Below are 19,447 nucleotides of genomic sequence, written 5' to 3'. Positions count from 1 at the left end.
ACAACTTTAAAACAGCGGTCCTTAAGATTTTACATTTCATTTGAAAGCAGTAGTCGTTCTGAGTGGGAAGGGGCAAAAATATGATATTATAAATGGTATCGGTGTGCTGCGTGACCGTCCCTCTTGAAATTGTTCAGGATGCTTAGATTCATCCTCTCTGACAGGAGACCACAATTCACATTTAAAAGCACTCTTCTGCATGATCTATGCAATTACACATTCTCACCAGAGAGGGCTCTAAATCCCCAAATCCTTAAAAAAATTGCAGACTGTCGCTTTAAATGACCCAGCTTGAATTGTCATAAAAACGCCTTCAGAGAATAAGTGGAGAACATCTAAGAACATCTAATAATGCGAGCATATCTTAGCTTCTCAGCAGCAGACTAATCAGCCAGTCTGTTTCTAGGCCATACGTCTGCAGCTGTTAACAGTAGGTCAGAATTAAAGGCCTTTGGTTTTCATTGTCGATGCTTTATGAATGGAGCTGTAATGAGATTTCAGTTTGGTCACTTTGAGTTTGGTCTTCAGCGTCCACAGTGCGGAACATTTTGCCTTTTGTAAACGCAAGCAAATGCATCCGGACTGTTGTCTGAAGTGGTTGGCACATGCAGCGGATAGCTCGCGGGTTGACAAGTGCTGCAGTATTCCGTAAAACACTGTATGTCCTATGATTTTTAGCCCTCCTACTTTCTGCAGAAACAGGAATAGAAGGACATGAGCCCAATCTGTGTCCATATAGGACTTCAGCTGTTTAAATGCATGTCTTACTTGACCAAATAACCAACTTTCTTTTGTGGGAGACTGGAACTGAGAACCCTTACAGGTGCTATTTAAAGACTAATACTACTTACAGGCTGTTTGCAAATTTCCCACTTTTCGTGAACCCTTTCCAGCCCTCCCCCATAGCCATTTCCCCCATCTGCTGGTGATGGATAGGCTGAGCAAATCAACCCGACAATCCTTAAGAGTACGTGAATTGGCCAAGTGTTTAATTTTTCTCAATGAAGGAGATTCGAGACAAAGCACAAATTCAAAGCAGGATTATTTTCCAGCTTGTAAGCCTTGGAAAAGCCTCTTTCTTTCTTGCGTCCCTCTTCCTACACCCTTTACTTTTGGCAAACAAGGAAAGTCATTGTAGGGCTTTCTTTGTTGTTTGTTATTTTATTTATTTTATTATTTTTTGCAATTCCTGTTCCACCGTTTGTAAGATTAGCCAGTTGTCATGACCAACTGGAAAGCTAATTAGGTCTTCAGAGAATCGTCATCCCTTTTAATGCCCGCATGATTACAGGGAGCCAGTCACAAGAACTGTCAAATACTACATGTCCAAATGTTGGTGGACGCTCCTTCTAATGAACGCATTCAACTACTTAAAGTTGCACCCGTTGCTGACACAGATGTGGAAATGCGCACACACAGAGTTTGTCTAGTCCCTGTAGAGAAGTACTGCCAATAGAATAGGACTCTCTGGAGCCGATAAACATGTGTAATGCCAGGCTTTGGCTAGAGGGGCCCACAGCGTTGAGCTGTGGAGCAGTGGAACTGTAAAATCCCTCTATATTCAGTTACAGTTTCTACAAGACCACATTCTGGACTGATTGATTTTAGTTTAGTCAAGACTACCTTTATTATTATTATTATAAAAAAATATATATCTTATAATTCAGTCTGACCAATCAGCTCCCAGCTCCTTTACAACACTGCAGTCAACTCTAACCGCGCTGGACTAATATCTGTAGTTGTTGGTCTACTGGTGTGTAATAACTGGTTTATAGTGGGTGAATGTGAGTCTGTGATTTGGGTTTCTATAGCATGTGTGTATTAACATTAGCGTTAGCCTCCACGCGGTTCTGAATGGGCTCTTCAGTGCTGGCTTAGAAACAAAGAAAGGCAAGCGGTTCTCCCGCTGGTAAAACAGGGCGATTCAGTGATAGTTTTTCTAAAGATTCAGATATTATGGCCTGTTTTCATGTTCCACTGTAAAATAGCTCCACACTGCAGACTCTCAACTTTTTTATTTATGTCCTGAGAACATCTGCACTGCTGCCGGCTGGGCAATGTCTGTTAATGGTGCCTTGAGAACACCAGGTGGCGCGCTGAACATTGGTGAAAACAAAAACCTTGGAGCTGGATTGGGATTAAAGTAGCCAGTACCTGTTCCATTAAAATATGCCTGGCTTGGCCCTTATCCCGATCCACTGGTTCGGATCAGAACAGCCCTAATATATGTCCTACTAAAACACATAGGTTTTATGTTTTATGTAGTTTTGAATTGTCAAATTGCAGTTTGGTTTTGTTTAATTCCCTTTCAGTTTAGTTCATAAACTTAAATAACAAGATTCATAAGAGAATAGTGCAGTTAATCTGAGTGTGACATTTATTAATTGACCAAAAACATTGTTGTGTAACCGGGGGATGAGGATGCAAGCAATACAGATCAGTCATTGCAGTTAATATTAACTAAGCAATGCAATAAAATGATGAACGTAAATGTTCCAGAGTTGCGTAGTGCAGTCAAATCACTTGGAAATCAAGCGGCGTCTTAATTATGTTCTGCATAATGCATAAAATGAAGTTCTCCAGTTCCTCTACATAATATAGGAAGTTGAAAGTCAACGCTGAATCCAGAGATGAGTCAAAGTCAGAAGGGTGTGTAGCCTGCAAAAATACTAAGAATAATAAAGTTACTGTAAATAAAAAAAATAGCAACAATTAACTGTCTGAAATCCATACAGCAAATAAAGCTGTTGTAGGAATCCGCTTGTTTACTGACTTGAACACACACAACCTAGAATCCCTGATCCTTTTCATTGTGCTCTGGAGCAGTATTAGTGTGGTGGTGACTTCTAGAGTTTAAGACTTTGGTTCACCTTATTCAGATGTGGATAGCTGTGGTTACTGTTAACTATCTGATCTTAAAGTTTGTGGCCGGAAAGTGCTATGTATTCTTTTTTATTTATTTATTTATATTTATTTATTTATTTATTTTGTATTTATTTATTTAGGTTCCCCTTTTTTTCCCAGCATACTGTGTGTGTGTGTGTGTGTGTGTGTGTGTGTTTATTTATATATATATATATGTATGTATGTATGTATGTATATATATGTATGTATGTGTGTATATGTATGTATATGTATATATGTTTTATATATTAAAAATAAATACATAAATAAAAATGTGGAGGTTTTCACAAGGAGATCTGCCTGTATGGAGGCTATATATATATATATATATATATATATATATATATATATATATATATATATATATATATATATGCTCCTCTTAGTCGTCTCGCAACTTTGTCGTCGAGGGTCAACTCGTCAAACCCAACATTACTGTAACCTATGAACCACTACAAAAATGTCCTTTGATTGCTTTAATTGACACCCTAATCTTAACCCTTCTTCTTAACCGAATCTTAACCATTGTGAAATGAGTGATCCTTGCGGTTTCTTCACTGATGTCGGTCCATTAGCAGCTTCTTTTATATGAGTTCCAAATAGAGAGATAAAGCTGGAGGCAATCCTGCTGTTTATGAACTATTTGGAGCTTATATGAAGGAAATGAAGAGTCCAACATCAGTAGAGAAACAGCAAGGATCCCTCATTTCTCTGTGGTTAAGCTTAGGTTTAGGTGTAGATTAAGACTTGAGCATTAAGCATTAAGAATTGAACAATTGCACTGCGAGATAATGCTGGAGACAATCCTGCTGTTCAATTCTTCTTCCAGTACATGACCAGCTGGTTGTGTTTAAGTGTATTTAAGTGTATTTTGCTCTACCAGTGGACGGGTGGGGGGCAAAAACACAACCGAATGGGTCGTATTTGTTTTTGACCTGGAACAATTAACCTATATGGTCCTTTCTGTATGAGCTCACATTGCTCTATAAAATGTCTCATTAGTGTCATTAGTGTCATTAGGGGCAGTGGTGGCTCAGCGGTTAGAGCGCCGGGATATCGATAACAGGGTTGTGGGTTCGATTCCCGGTCTCGGCAAGCTGCCGCTGTTGGGTCCTTGAGCAAGGCCCTTTACCCTCTCTGCTCCCCGGGCGCTGGAGTTGGCTGCCCACCGCTCTGGGTGTGTGTGTACTCACTGCCCCTAACACATGTGTGTGTGTGTGAGTGTGTGTTCACGGAGGACACATTTCGCTGTACAGTCCACACTGTACAGTGACAAATACGTGCACCTTTACCTTTATTAGTCGTTTGTGCTGCTTCTAAATGTACACAATTCTATATTGGGTTCAGTGCTTTTTGGTTGCGTGATATTACTGTAGTTAAGAAACATTGATTTTTAGGACGAATTTGAACCGCTGTAGCACCCACCACTGGTCTGACTTCATTAACTGTCCAGAGTTGTGCGTATGATGAAGTGATGTGGAGAGACGTCAACATGTAAGTGCAATCCACTGCATATGATACACCGCCCGAGATCAGATGCTGTTCATAGAAGCCGGGAAGCGTTTTCCACCTCATCTGAACTGAGCTATAAAACCCATTAGGAGCGGCAGTTTGGGAATACTGATAAGTTGTCACAATGGCATGTTGTGATGGTTGTAGTGTCAGCCTGGGTGTAAATCTGGAGAGCTGCGCTTCTGAAGCAGAGCAGAGCGTGGCTCGCATTGCTTCTCACACTCCTGGCAGTTTCCCTGATTGGTATTCGAGTGTGACTGGATGTTCCAGAGGAAGAACTTTCGACCTGCTTTGTCAGATATCGTGGCGGGAGGGTTATCTGTGCAGCATTGTTCATATTGTAGTGTGAAGAGGAACCGTTCGTTCAGTCAGATAGGAAGCGAGGGAGTTAAACAGCTGTGGAAGGCACTGCATGTCTCTGAGTGATGGGTGTGTTTTGCAGTACACACCTGAGGTCTTGGTTCGTGGTTCTTGCTTGTGGTTCATGTTGTGTTGTCGCCTGCTCTTGACCAGCATGTTTAGTTTGAGTGTTGGATTGAGGCAATGTAAAGCTTACTGTCTTATCTACTGTACTTAAATCATGCGGAATGCTTTCATAAGCTCAACATGGAAATATTAATAGACAGTATTCAACCACGATCAGGTTAGTCCTGATTACAAATGACTTCACAATATCACAATACAGCGATTTGCGATTTGGGTAAAACAGCAGGTAGGGCCATATGTTAAAAATGAGATGACAATTTTCACAATACAAACATATTTATCTCAATATAGTGCCATGCAAACTTTTTTTTTTTTTTTTTTGCAGATTCTAAAAAACTACTAATCAAATAGTCCCTCTTACTTTTTACATGTATTCATGTGCAGCACTTCATCTAATATGACCGCACTAATTAAGCTTTTTGTAATGAAATGTTGCTCAGTTGGTCTGTGATCTTCAAGCATTGATGATGATGATGATGATGATGATGGTGATCTCCACGATTTGCTCTTAAAACATGTTCTGTTTGACGAGAACAAAATTCATAATCATACAATAAAATATTGTCATTGCCCAGTGGTGGCCCAGCGGTTAGAGCGCCGGGCTATTGATGATGACAGGGTTGTGGGTTCGATTCCCGGGCTTGAGCAAGGCCCTTTACCCTCTCTGCTCCCCGAGTGCTGGAGTTGGCTGTATGTACTCACTGCCCCTAGTTTGTGTGTGTGTGTGTGTGTGTGTGTGTGTGTGTGTGTGTGTTCACTACCACAGGTGGGTGTAATGTGGTGGACACATTTCGCTGTACATAGTGCAGTGACAAATACGTGCACCTTTACCTAACTATGGTGCAAAAGCACATGGCGGTAGGGCTGCAACAACGGATCAATAATAATCGACTATTAAAAGTGTTTAATTATAGTTACGAACGATTTGTGTTACTCTCCTTGTCATATCTGCTTGCGTCACCTGCGGCGCTTTGTCTACGCTGGAGAAAATAAATAAATAACAGCGAGTTGAATGGAGCAGACGGAGCATAGGCGTAATCTTCAAAATGAGTTTATCAAGAAGTAAATATATTAATATATAAAAAAAAAAAAAGAAACCTGACCGATGCAGAAAAGAAGGTTTGGCTTAAATCCTCAAAAGTGTGTTGCACAGTCACTGCAGTATCCTGAGTTTGATCCGTTTGCAAGTGAGGAAACAGAACGGCGCACTTATACTATGAGAACCAGCACGGCACAGCACGGCACATGCTGTTTTCTGCTTGTTAACTGGACAATGACAGTGATGGAGTGTGTAAGTGTGTGTGTGTGTGTGTGGGTGTGTGACTTTTATTATCTGTGTAATTTGCTTAAGCAGTGTTTAAATGTGCTTTATAAAAATATGTAACTTGAACACAATGGTGGTAAATAATGATTAAGCTTTATGTTTTAAGTCTGAGTGAAGAAACTACATACAAACTAAAGGCAATTCATCCTGTCTCCCTCCTCCCTCCAATCCAGTGCAGTGTTTACATCATTTCTTTTCTCTTTTTTATTTATTTATACATTTTATTAATTTGATTTAATTTAATAATTTATAATTTATTATTAAATTTATTTATTCATCTCTTATTATTGAACTATTGTACACACTTATTTGCTCTGTTATTCAATCTTCTATTTTTAAATAAAGACATGGAAATGTATTTTTAATCGGATTCATCGATTAATCGCAAAAATAATCGACCGATTCATCGATTATTAAAATAGTCGTTAGTTGCAGCCCTAGGTGGCAGACAGTGATTGTGCTGTACTGTTTTCACACCCTACTGCTCTGAACTGGGACCGTTTTCTAGATTAAAAAATAATATTATCTTGTTTACAGTATTGCAATATGTTGAAACGTGTGTGTGTGTGTGTGTGTGTGTATGTATGTGTGTATATATATGTGTGTGTGTATGTATATATATATATATATATATATATATATATATATATATATATATATATATATATATATATATATAAAAAACTATAACCCCTGTATCATATGTCCAGGTTTTTGCCAATGAGGAGTCAAAAGTTAGCATCAGAGAGCATGTGAGCGAAAGAGAGAGAGGATATGATGGGACGGGAGAGCAATGCCACCTGAGGAAAAAAGAAACTAAAGGTACACAGTGCCTTCGAAAGAAGCAGCGTTTTTAGCGTAGTATTTATTATTATTTTTAATAATTCTGGGCACTCGTCCAACAAGCTCACCCAGTACAGTGGTGGAGTCCTCCCCAGCTTCATTTGCTAGTGCGTCTGATGTGCTCAGCGCCACAAAAACACTTCTGAGAGTGCGGAGTAGCTGAACATCTCATGTCAGACACACACCCCTCTGCAAACCAATCCATGCCAAGTGTAGGGCGCCGCAGCCCACAGCCACTCTTGAAAATGCTCTCTTCACAGGGGGCTTCAAATGGTTCTTTGATTGATGCCATAGAAGAACCAGTTTTGCTTCCATGAAGAACCATGTTTTTAAAAGAGACGTGAGGGTGTGAGGAACCTTTTTTCTGAAGGTTTAAAAAAAAAAAAAAAAACTCATATGCCATATGTGTGTCGGAGTCTATAAATGGAGGCTGAGCTCTAATAGCAGGCTGTTTTCGAGCTCCTCAGGGTTGTCATGTCAATACAATGAACAAGCATTTGACCCATTTACATATGACTGCCTGCTAAGCCTCCAGCAGTAGAGTCCACCTTGGAATTGATGAGCGTTGTTACTGCAGGCCTTGCAGTCCTCCAGTGACGTTCAGAAGGAAGGAGTTTGTTTTTTTGACATAATTGAGTGTTTTTGTTTTTTTAACAGGCTGCCAGGGCTGAGTACTGTATAATAGACTTAAAGGAAACTTGCTGTTTCATTTTTAGGCATACAAAGTGGTTGGAAAAGGATCAAATGATTGTGCGAGTTTGGACGGTCTGTGGTGCATTAAAGCAGGGAAACTTGGCAGAGGGTGTAAAATGCAAAATGTACAATGTTGGCCCTTTTTATCATGATCCCATGTTTAAGTATAATTTGTGATTGTATTACATGCCAGGGAAGACGAGGAATAAACGCCCCTTCTAATGAACGCATTCAGCTACTTTCACTACTTGCCAATAAAACAGGACTCTTTGGAGCAGATAAACATGAACCTATTGGCACCCTAATGCCTAATGGGGTATTGAGCCCTCTTCCCTGGTGCAGTGGAAGAACTGTGTTCTGTGGAATGGTGGTGGTGATCATACAACATGCTAAAAAAATTATTTCTTAATACCTTTGATTTCAGAAGAAATGATCAAACAGATGTCCCAATACTTTTGGCCATATAATGTATGTAATCTGAAGTGAAGTTCCTAAACTGCTGTGAAACCAAAACACCCTAAATCAAATGTGAACAATGTGGTTGGTGTGGCGCAACAGATAACACCACTGCCTGCCAGTGAGCTACCACACCACGTGGGAGACAGGGGTTCGATTCCTGGTCTGGGTGACTGGTCTGGGTGACTACACCAATAAGAGTCCTTGTGCCAAATGCACAAATGGCTTGTTGTGGAACCAAAAAACGATGTTCCCATGCCTGTACTTTCCACCTGTGATCGTGCTAACGGAGGAATTTCATATCTGGTGGGTTACTGTATTCCATGCAGCTTTTCACAACCAGAGAAGACTCAGCTATCACATGACTTAATGCTCAGATACAATCAAGCCTGAGTGTCAGGACCTGAGTTATTGCATTGATGGTCAATCTACTGGCCCGGATAGGAGGTTAGTGAAGAGAGCATCCTCTTGGGCTTGTTAATTGCTGGTAGCTGTGTCTGGTGCCCAGACCTTTTTAGATCAGATGGTCTGATGGTTATTCTCTCAGGAATGTTGAAAGTGAGGACAGTAGGGACAGAATGTGCACAGATTCCCCACCTCACAATTGTAATCTTGTGAACACTGCACCATCTATTAACTTGGTTTATATGTAGTCTCTGAATTTTCTTTCCTGTTAAAGGTCCACCACCCTCAGGACTTTGACATGGTCACCTCCAAAACCTTCATTTTGTTTCCTTTGTGCCACTTCGACATGGACTTGCTTGTTTGCTTTGGATCACTGTCCTGCTGCATAACCCAACTGTGCTTGAGCTTTGTCTTTTAGGAAGTTCCACCTTTGACTCCTTAGTCCACAACTCACCAGCCTTCAACTCTCTCCCATGGATGCCCAGTGTCTTTTCTTATTGTGGAGATCTGAATTGACCTTAACTGAGGCAAATGCAGCCTGCAGGTCTTTAGATGTCTGGCTACGTACTTTTGAGATCTTCTGGATGAGTTATCAGTGTGTTCTCGGTGAAAGCTTGGTAGGATGTCTACTCCTGGGAGGGTTCACCACTGTTGCTAGGTTTTATTGGTTTGTAGATAATGGCTCTGACTGTGATTGGCAGGAGTCCCAGAGCCATGGCAATCAATGGCTTGTTGCCCATTTCAGGCTGGAAGATTTTAGGGACTTCCATTTCAATCTCAGTGACCATCCACCCTGTTTGTCAATGGTCAGGACTCCACAGGACCATGGTGGGCCATTCTCAGCACTGCTTAGTGAGGTTTTCTTGGGGTCCTAATTTTTTTAAATGACTGTAGCTAGCTAGCTTGCATTTTGTGCACTCTACTCCTGGTATCTAGGAACTTACAGTTAGAAGAGTAGTGTAATTTTGCTGAGTGCTTCTGGTTGTTTTGAAAAAGCAGTTGAGAAAAATGGACTGTAAATTATAGTTATATACTTATAGTAATTTTTCTTTTTCTATTTTTCCCCCTCCAGTCTGATTAATGTACTATGTATTATCACTCCTGCGGTAATGCTAGTCCTGTACCGTAGACAGGAGATTTGCATAGACATAAAGGGTCCCTAACAGTGGTAAAGAACCACTGACCACACAGTTCATTTGTATACAGAGTGTGTGTTTGTTTGCCGCTGGATGATTGACATCTGATGGCATATTTACATTCATGTTTTGCTTCCTCTGCTGTAAAGTGATCTTCAAGACAGCTTGCAGTCAACATCCTCCTGTCAGAGCCAAGCTTCTGGACCACTAGCTGTTCATGATCCCAAAGCCGACCCACCTCGTGAGGCAGAAGATTTGGGGTTAGGTTGAACTTTAATCCAAGTTCACTGGCAATGCACGATGAAAATTCTGCTCCATGAGACCGGCCCCAGGTCATCATGGCTGTTTATGTAATGTTAATGAACATCTGCCCCATGCCTGGTGAAGATCTGTTGGGCAGAGTGCCACCAGAAGGAGGAGGGAAGGAGCGCTGGCTCAGTGCTGTCCACTTTGGCAGAGCTTTTCCTGTCTTCAGACACACTGAGAGGGCTTGTGCTGATCGGTGGCTCAGTGGATTGCTTTTAAGCATTAGGAGAAGAGAAGATTAGCATACAACAGAGTAGTGCTTGGCTGGAAAGCTAGACATTGCACATCACCACTGTCTTTTTCAGTAGCAATATTAAAAGCAGTGTTCAGGCACATTCACATTAGACAGATATTTTTTTTTTTTCTTTCATTTTTGCCCTATGTGACCCAGATCTGAGGTTTTTGGGGGGTTTTCCCAGGGCTGTGTGGACATGTCTTATTTGTCACTTTCATAAGTGCTTCTTGCTTACTGTTTCTTTTGCTTGTACACATGCACTTAGTGCTGTGGTAATCCGCCAACAGTGTACGTGTGCATGCTGTTTCCGGGCCAGATTCATTCACATCACAGATACAGGTCACTTAGACCCCTGGATCTGGATCCCAAGGCCAAGCCACATAAACCTGCAAGTGTAAACACACCCAAGACTCATTTAAACCAGATCAAAATCCGATCTCTCAAAGCACTGTAAATGCATCCGTTTTGAGACTTACTCGACAACCAAAACTCCTCCCGGTGCAACTTAAACTAACAAACAAACAAACAAATTTGCATATTCCATCCCGCACAGTGATCGGATTTCAGTCTGACTAACCGGAGATGCATTTGAGTACTAAGTGTAAATGCATATCAGGATTCAGTCCAGATACTAGTCCCAGAAAATTACCAGATGTCCTTTCATGTCAGGTGAACTGGGTCTTATGAATGCGACCCGTCAAGATATCCAAATTTAATCTCAGCCACAAAACAAAATCACAGTTAATTAGTGAGACTTGTAATATAAACATAGCCATAATTTACTTTAAAAAAAAAAAAAAAAAAAAAGGTCGAAATAGCACTTTAAAGCAGCAGTCCTTAAGATTTTTTCATTTCAGTTGACAGCAGTAGTCTTTCTGAGCGGGAAGGGGCGGCGAAAATATTGTAATAAATGCTATCAGTGTGCTGCGCAAACATCCCTGCAAAAGCCTAATATTCATTCTAAAGACAGAGCGGTCTGGTAGGTTTTAGTGGGAGTTTTCCTGGCCATGTCACGTCAGCTTCAGGGGGAGCTGCTGCAAACATGGAGATATCAGAATTACATCCCCAGTCTTCGTTTGCTTCTTCACCCACTGTCAAACCAAACACACTGACTAGATGCAACCGGTGAACCGGTGAAATCTAAACTTCCACAGACGTCTACTTCTGTGGATCCATGTGACCTAAGGTACTAAGCTTTTAATTCCTGCCACACTAAATTGTGGTAACTCTGACTATATTTGTTGTAGGATCAGTTTTGTAGTTTTGTCCTTGCATGGAGATAAAATGCTGGGTGGTGTTCAGAGTAGATGTAGCTGATGTAGCAGATGTTTACATTCATGTATTTCTTTTGTTTTTTTTTTTGTTTTTTTAGGCTGATCAAAGATTTTGGCCCAGAGATTCTCTACTGTTTCAACCGGCCCTAGTCGCAGCTGTTCTTAGTGTATGCACACCCCAGGGTTGCCCAGGGAAAGCAGGAGTGCGATTTGCCAAAGAGCTCACAAGACACCATCACAATACACAGTGTTTACATTACGTTCATTGCCTGCCGAAACGAGCCAGCGGGTTATTCTTCACCCCAAGCGGTAACGTTAACCATACGACATCACATCCCTGCTGCGTTTGCTCGCAGTACATTCCTGCCTTGCTCAATGTAGCCTTTTAGAACCAGGACACTTGGCATGCTAATGGTTTCTATTAGGTCAACACTGGAAAATGTAACATTCATGCCGTATTGTGGAGTCCAAACAGCTTCTGGGCTGTTTTCCAGTTCGTGCTACTGCAGCAGCCATGACCATTACTAGCCTAGCCTACAGGTAATCTGTTAAACGGCAAACACGGATCTTAAACATCGGACTTTTTCAGAGATTGAATTAGACTGTTTACAAGTAGTAATGTTTATACTGCTCTGCCAATCACACAGAAATGTGACCTGATACACAGCATGTTCTCTGCCTCTGCTGCACAGCGCGAATGAAGAACTGATTTTTACTACATTGCATAAGGTGTGATGAATAATTTAACAGACAAGCCCACGATGAGGACCGTCCATCCTTCCTCTGACAAATCTACTTCTTCTGTGCCTTGGCAGCAAATTTTATATATATATATATATATATATATATATATATATATATATATATATATATATATATATATATATATATATATATATATAATATAATTGAATTATAATCCAAGGTTCTGTGTTTTGCAAGCATTTCTGCATCATGGGCAGATGCTGTATGTACATGGGAATTATTAGATATCCAGATCATCTCACTTCGCAAATCAATGCGCTCTTAAATATACTGAGATCACTTACACCTTGTGAAGAGGTCAGCAGAAGGCCTGCCCCTTCACCAAAATTGCCGCTGTGTTGAACTGTTATTGGGAAATCAAAGCATCTGATCTGCCCTCGTGGGGGTCTCCCGAGGTAGGAGTGGTGGCCCAATTTGCTTCCTTCCTTCCTTATAGTAGCCGAAGGGCCCTCGGCTGACCGTTAGGAAGGGGGGAGAGAGATTTATTAGCAACGTAAACCAGTGTTCCCCTAAAGAGCCTAAAGAGATATGTGTCATACCCTTATCTCCGTATCTGATGACCAGGGAAGAGTGGTCTAATGTCCTGTTCTACTGATTTACCTTTTTAGATGTGTTTTCATTTTTCGGGGTGTTCGGAAATGACAGATGTCTACCTGGATGTTTCGAGCTGTCCTTTTGCGTAGTGAACCCATGCCCACGCTCATCCACACACCTTGCATGTACTTGCGTTTTCTTGATTAGCTCACTCAAGCCACATTAAGAAGGAGTCCGAGGCGGAACGTGACCACATGTTGTTACACAAGTGTGAATCCAAGGTGTTTTCTGGGCACTACTGAAAATAAAGGTGCTGCACAGGGTTCTTTAAGCGGGGCCATAGAAGAACACACTTTTGGTTCCACTTTTGGTTAAGAACCAGTTTTGTATTTGTGAGAATGTGTGAAGGTGAAGAACCTTTAAGCCTATTTAAGCATTTTCATCACACACACACACTTTTCTGCTCTGAAATGTGACTTTAAACCAGTTAAAAAGCTGTTTGGTGAAGCTTAGCCAGGTTAGGTGTCCGTACTTGCATGTGTAGTGGCTGCATTGTGGCAGTTTGTATTATTATTATTATTATTATTATTATTATTAAAAGCTCTGAAACCTTTCAAATGTGCAGTTACTCAACAAAACAGTAATGCTGTTCCTTCCAGCTTGTTATATCTTATTTAAGATCATTTAAGAGAATACATACAGGTTGGGTAATTGTAATTGTGCTAATTTAGGGTAAAAATTAAAAATAAATTGAAGAAAATAAACCCCTCTCGTACAACAAGACGTACAACGCTCCCGAGAACCGTGTAATACTGCATACCCGTACTCTTATTGGTGTAAAATCCTGCAGTGTTACTTTACCGCCTCAGTCCAAATACTTTCACACTTTCACACTTGTAAAATGCGAGTGCTGCCGTAAAGCGCAAAGTCCACGTCCTGACAGAAATGGGAGCCCAGGAGCAAGCATTGCCCTTTTTCACATAATTCTGCTTTAATTAAAAATCAATACTGAGTTTGGTTTTTTGAGAATCCCTCAAATCGGATCTTACGTTAGGATAATAGCGTTTTCCCCATTTATGGATGAATGACGCATCTGCCACCATCTGTGCACCCCAGCACTGTGTCTTTGCTGTTGAAAGTTTGGCTAATAGGGCGTTGTGTGTGTGTGTGTGTGTGTGTGCGCCTCGGTGGAAATTCGGGCGTTAACAGTTGGTGCAGCCTGCAGTAATTTGTAGTCACCTTTTGAACGGTCTGCTGCTTTGGTCAGAGATTTGACAAAACCCTTCAGCAAGCATCCCTCCTTTCACCGGCGTAAGCAGACACTGCCAGCATATCGATTGACTACTCTTCCTCCGTCTGGTTTTTCTAGTAGCTGTTGAATCAGGAGACCTCTTTCAAAGCGGTTTATGGCACCTCTCTGATATATCTTCATAGTTTGTATCCATAGCAACCTGTTCCTTTTTGGGGCAGCATGCGGAGTCGTGCGGCGCTCTTTGCTGGTTCGACTGACTGATTGGCTGACTGATCAGGAGCATAACTCTGAACAGGTCGTCCATACGTGGACATTCCAAGGATTGGTTCTCCAGATGTTTAGCTAGTTGCTGTAATGCCACTGTTGTAGCAGTGAGGCTTAGCGGATGCTTACAGACCTGCGATGCTCTTGAAAATGCGGTTTCCTCAGTGTGAAAGGTACTGAAACGTCCCAGTCTTGGGGTGTTTTTACACCTGTCGTTCGTTCTCTCTGGTCTGAATCAGTTGACTAGTTTCTGTACTCATTCATACTGAACATCAGAAGCCATGCGAGAATGTTCACTCCGCTTATTGGTCCGGTGTTCTGGACTAGTGCTTATAAAACCTTGTATCTGGAACAATGGAATGGAAATGGACCAATAGAAATGCTCCAGAATGAATATTAAGGAGGATTTCCCTTCCCCTGTATAGCTGGCCTTTTGGAAATGCATGCCCATATACACTATATGACCAAATGTTTGTGGACACCCCTTCTAATAAATGCATTCAGCTACTTAAAGTTGCACCCATTGCTGACACAGATGTGCAAATGCACACATGCATAGCTTGTCTAGTCCCTGTAGAGAAGTACTGCCAATAGACCATGCCTGATGTCTGGTGTGATGTAGAGGGGGTATAAAGCCCCCAGCATTGAGCTGTGGAGCAGTGGAACTGTGTTCTCTGGAATGATGGTGCTCCATCCAATATATTTGGGATGAATTAGGGATGATGTGGTGGTGAGGTGGTGATCATCCAACGTTCTGACCTCACTCATGCTCTTGTTGTTGACACAATATAGTGTACTTAACCACACCACATCACAACAAAGGTTCACTTAAGTGCTGTCCATGGTTTGGGAGTCTATTGCATTGCATTCCTTCAGTATGTAGCCATATAATCCCATTTGTGCTTATCGCTCACATTCTCACTTCTTGCTTTCCTTACCCACAGACCCTAGAGGAGCCCCCCTACCTAACTGTGGGCACTGACGTGAGTGCCAAGTACCGTGGGGCTTTCTGTGAAGCTAAGATCAAGACTGCCAAGAGACTCGTCAAGGCCAAGGTAAGCCATTGCACCATTGCTTTAAAGATCTGCTTGAAAATGCAGGGTCAGACTAAGTGGTTGGACTGTAGTTTTCCTTCTGACAAACACCAAAGAGATCTTTCAGCTGTGATTCTTAAACCACCTGCAGCTGGAATTATGTGATAATTATGCGCCTGGAACTACAGAGAGATTGCCTTAGAGAATTCATGCTTTTCAGAGAAGTAGTGAAGCGTGTGTGTGTGTTGGAGATGAACTGCTCTTTATTGGCTGGCATATTCTATCAGCTGATACAGAGGTCCTGTGTGTGTGTGTGTGAAATGTAAAATGAAAGGATTTTTTTGAATGGTTTGTTTTTATATTGGGTCGAACAGACAGCTCTGATATGAGGAAGCTGATCACTTTATAGAATGCTCAGCTGACAGAAGCCACCTGCTCACTTCCAGTGGAGCAGTACAGGATGAACTGGTAGATCAGCCTGTATCGCTGCATTAAATCACACGGTGATTTTCTTACAGTCAAACAGTCAAGGAGCGCATGCCCCTGAACAGCTGAAGATTGGTTAGGCATGGCCCAGTCTAGAATTGTGGGTAACTTGATGGTTTAAACAGCTTAACATGAGGAGTCAAATCTATCCACACTTCAACAGCCTTGGCAATTTATCACGGTTTTGTGCCTTAACCTCATGTGCAAAGCTCATACCACAAACTAGATACCACATACCACAAGTAGTTGAGAGGTTGTTAGTGTATAGTGTTTTTATGTTGTACAAAATAAAGGTTGCATAAGCAGATTATGTCAAGCAGTTTTATGTCCGAGTTGACCCATTCAGAACATTGAGTTCAGGTGTTCCAATCAGTTCCATGGCCACAGGTGTAGAAAACCAAGCGCCTGGGCATGCATCTAGACTGCTTCTACAAACATTTGTAAAAGAATGGGCTGCTCTCCGGAGCTCAGTGAATTCCAGCGTGGTACCGTGATTGGATGCCACCTGTGCAACAAGTCCAGTCATGAATTCTCCCCACTACTAAATAATCCAAGTCAAGTCAAGTGGGTTTTATTGTCATTTCAACTACATACAGAGTACACAGTGAAACGAAACAACGTTCCTCCAGGACCATGGTGCAACATAGACACCGTACACACACACAGACAGACAGAGAGAGAGAGAGAGAGAGAGAGAGAAAAGACATCAGGTCAGAAGTTGAGTTGTGTTGAGGAGTCTGATGGCTTGGGGGAAGAAGCTGTTGCAGAGTCTGGTCGTGTTGGACCGGATGCTGCGGTACCTTCTTCCTGATGGCAGGAGGGAGAACAGTCTGTGTGAAGGGTGGGTGGAGTCATCCATAATGCTGGTTGCTTTGCGGATGCAGCGGGCAGTGTAAATGTCCATAACGGAGGCGAGAGAGACTCCGATGATCCTCTCAGCTGTCCTCACAATGCGTTGGAGGGTCTTGCGGTCAGAGGCTGTGCAGGTCCCAAACCAGGCAGTGATGCAGCTGCTTAGGATGCTCTCTGTGGTCCCCCTATAGAAGAGGGTGAGGATGGAGGGAGACGGGCCTTTCTTAGCTTTCGGAGGAAGTAGAGACGCTGCTGGGCTTTCTTGGCTGTAGAGCTGGTGTTCAGGGACCAGGTGAGGTTCTCCGCTAGGTGGACACCAAGGAACTTGGTGCTCTTAACAATCTCCACAGTCAGCTGTCAGTGGTCTCCCTGTAAAGCACGCCGCCGCTGGAGACGTGTTCTCTGGAGTGACTAATCGTGCTTCTCCATCTTGCAATCCGATGGACGAGTCTGGGTTTGGCGGTTGCCAGGAGAACGGTACTTGTCTGACTGCACTGTACCAAGTTTGGTGGAGGAGGGATAATGGTGTGGGGTTGTCTTTCAGGAGTTTGGTTTGGCTCCTTCGTTTCAGTGAAAGGAACTCTTAATGCTTCAGAATACCAAGAGATTTTGGCCAATTTCATGCTCCCAACTTTGCGGGAACAGTTTGGGGATGGCCCGTTCCTGTTCCAACATGACTGCGCACCAGTGCACAAAGCCCATGTCCAAAAAGACATGGATGAGCGAGTTTGGTGTAGAAGAACTTGACTGGCCTGGTAGAACACCTTTGGGATGAATTACAGCAAAGACTGCGAACCAGGCCTTCTCTTCCTACTTCAGTGTGGCCCAACATCATATTAAACCCTATGGATTAAGAATAGGATGTCATGGGAATGTGAAGTTTATATGCGTGTGAAGGCAGGAAGCGAATACTCCTGGCAATATAGTCTATATTCTATGTACATCATTTTTATTGTCTCCCCAATTTGGATCACCAAATGCTTAACCCATACATATTCTCCCCCGATCACATGCAATGCTCCGGACTCTGGGAGGGTGAAGACTTGATAGAGAACCAGTTCTGCTAGAGACCTGTCGAATGTCTGTCCAAATTGTGTGCAAATTTGGCAAATTCAGATCCGAAAGTTAAAAAACAAACAAAAACACACTTTAAAACACTTAGAAACTGTTGAATGTATGAAATAAAAATCTGTGTCCGTACAAACGCTCCACCCTGGTCAGTCCTAGTGTGGACACATGCAGTATGCACACACTGCACAGAAGCAGAGGCCGTTTGAGTAACTGGCTCTACTGTCTGGGATAGGCTTTCTACTAGATTTTTCAGAGCATCGCTGTGAGGATTTGATTGCATTCGGCAACAGGAGCGTTCATGAGGTCAGAATGTCCCAATTTTCCCAATTCCAGAGAACAAAGGTCTGCTGTTCCACAGCTCAATGCTGGGGGGGCTTTATACTCCTCTAGCCTACGCCTGGCATTAGGCATGGTGCCAGTAGGGTAATGTTGATTACCCTACTATTAGTCCTATTCTATTGGCAGTGCATCTCAACAGGAACTGGACAAGCTGTGTGGATGTGTGCCTTTGCACGTCTGTTTTTGGACATATAGTGGGTCATGCATTCTGTGTTTTCCGACAGCTAGAGCCATACACAAAGCATGTGAAATGGCATGTTCGCCTTCTGTTTGCTCTCTCTCTCTCTCTCTCTCTCTCTCTCTCTCTCTCTCTCTCTGAGTTTCTAATTCACATCATATATAGACATGGAAATGTGATTAAGCAGCTGTTTGGTAGAGCAGAGACCCCGCTCAGCAACGTAATTAGATTCTTATGTTTCTACCACTGCTGCATCATTTGCCTGTCTCTCTCTGGCTTGCTCTCCCACTTTCCGTCTCTTCTTCTCTATACTTGCCCCCCCATCTGCGACTGATTAAGCACTACAAGAGGCTCTGCAGAGAGTAGGACTAGTCCCACTATAACCAGTGCTGCTACAGCAAACCTAAAGAGGTGCTTTTGTCTTGTTTTAAACCTAAAGTTGATGGAAGTGCTAAAAGCAGATACCTGATCCATTTAAAAAATGCAATGATTGGCCCCTGGTTTAAATTGTTCCTCACCAAGGTGCCTCAACGAGGTCATTTCATAGGCTTGTTTGATTGCTGTTTGGACCTGGATCTGTAAAAAGCATCACTTCTAAAAAAAAAAAAAAAAAAAATCATGTTACTGATTCAACTGATAACAATACTGAATCAAATCATTTAGATGATTCATTTGAGTGGATGCTTTTTTGGGGGGTTAAACGAATGAGCCACTTTCTACAGCATAAGTGAATTGGAGTATATCTGAATTAGAGCAGAGGAGTACTGTAATCCTTCACAGCAGCATTCACAGTAGTGAGAGTAGCGAGAGATCGATAGTTGCCTAGCATTTCAGATGTTCTGTATTTACTTTTCTTGCTCACTGACTCACTCACCCCCCCCTCCCTCCAATCTGGCCTCTTTTTCAGGTGACCTTCAAACCAGACTCCTCCACTGCTGAGGTGCACGATGAGCACATCAGAGGAACTCTGAAGGTAAGAGCAGAAAGCATAGTCTCTCTGCTTAGTCCAGGGCAGGGACACTTTGCATTATATGCAAGCTTAAGGTAGGATAAATCCATAGACTCCCTTTTGGTGAATGGCCAGTTCAGATGGAGGTG

At 42.2% G+C, this 19,447-nt stretch overlaps 1 protein-coding gene across 5 annotated transcripts in view; it reads left to right on the top strand.

Annotated features, from left to right (window-relative positions):
- The window catches only part of arid4b (AT-rich interaction domain 4B), a 60,019-nt gene that overhangs the window by 7,875 nt on the left and 32,697 nt on the right, over positions 1–19,447 (top strand). For all 5 annotated transcript variants that reach the window (XM_072677452.1, XM_072677454.1, XM_072677453.1 and 2 more), the window contains exons 3-4: positions 15,334–15,444; positions 19,257–19,322. In XM_072677452.1, the coding sequence (XP_072533553.1) occupies positions 15,334–15,444; positions 19,257–19,322 (177 nt within the window). The remainder of the gene's footprint in view (positions 1–15,333; positions 15,445–19,256; positions 19,323–19,447) is intronic.

This window comes from Salminus brasiliensis, chromosome 4 (genome assembly GCF_030463535.1).
Source record: "Salminus brasiliensis chromosome 4, fSalBra1.hap2, whole genome shotgun sequence".
Lineage (NCBI taxonomy): Eukaryota > Metazoa > Chordata > Actinopteri > Characiformes > Bryconidae > Salminus > Salminus brasiliensis.
The sequence above is the reverse complement of the archived record's forward strand: the minus strand, read 5'-3'. Positions and strand labels throughout refer to the sequence as shown.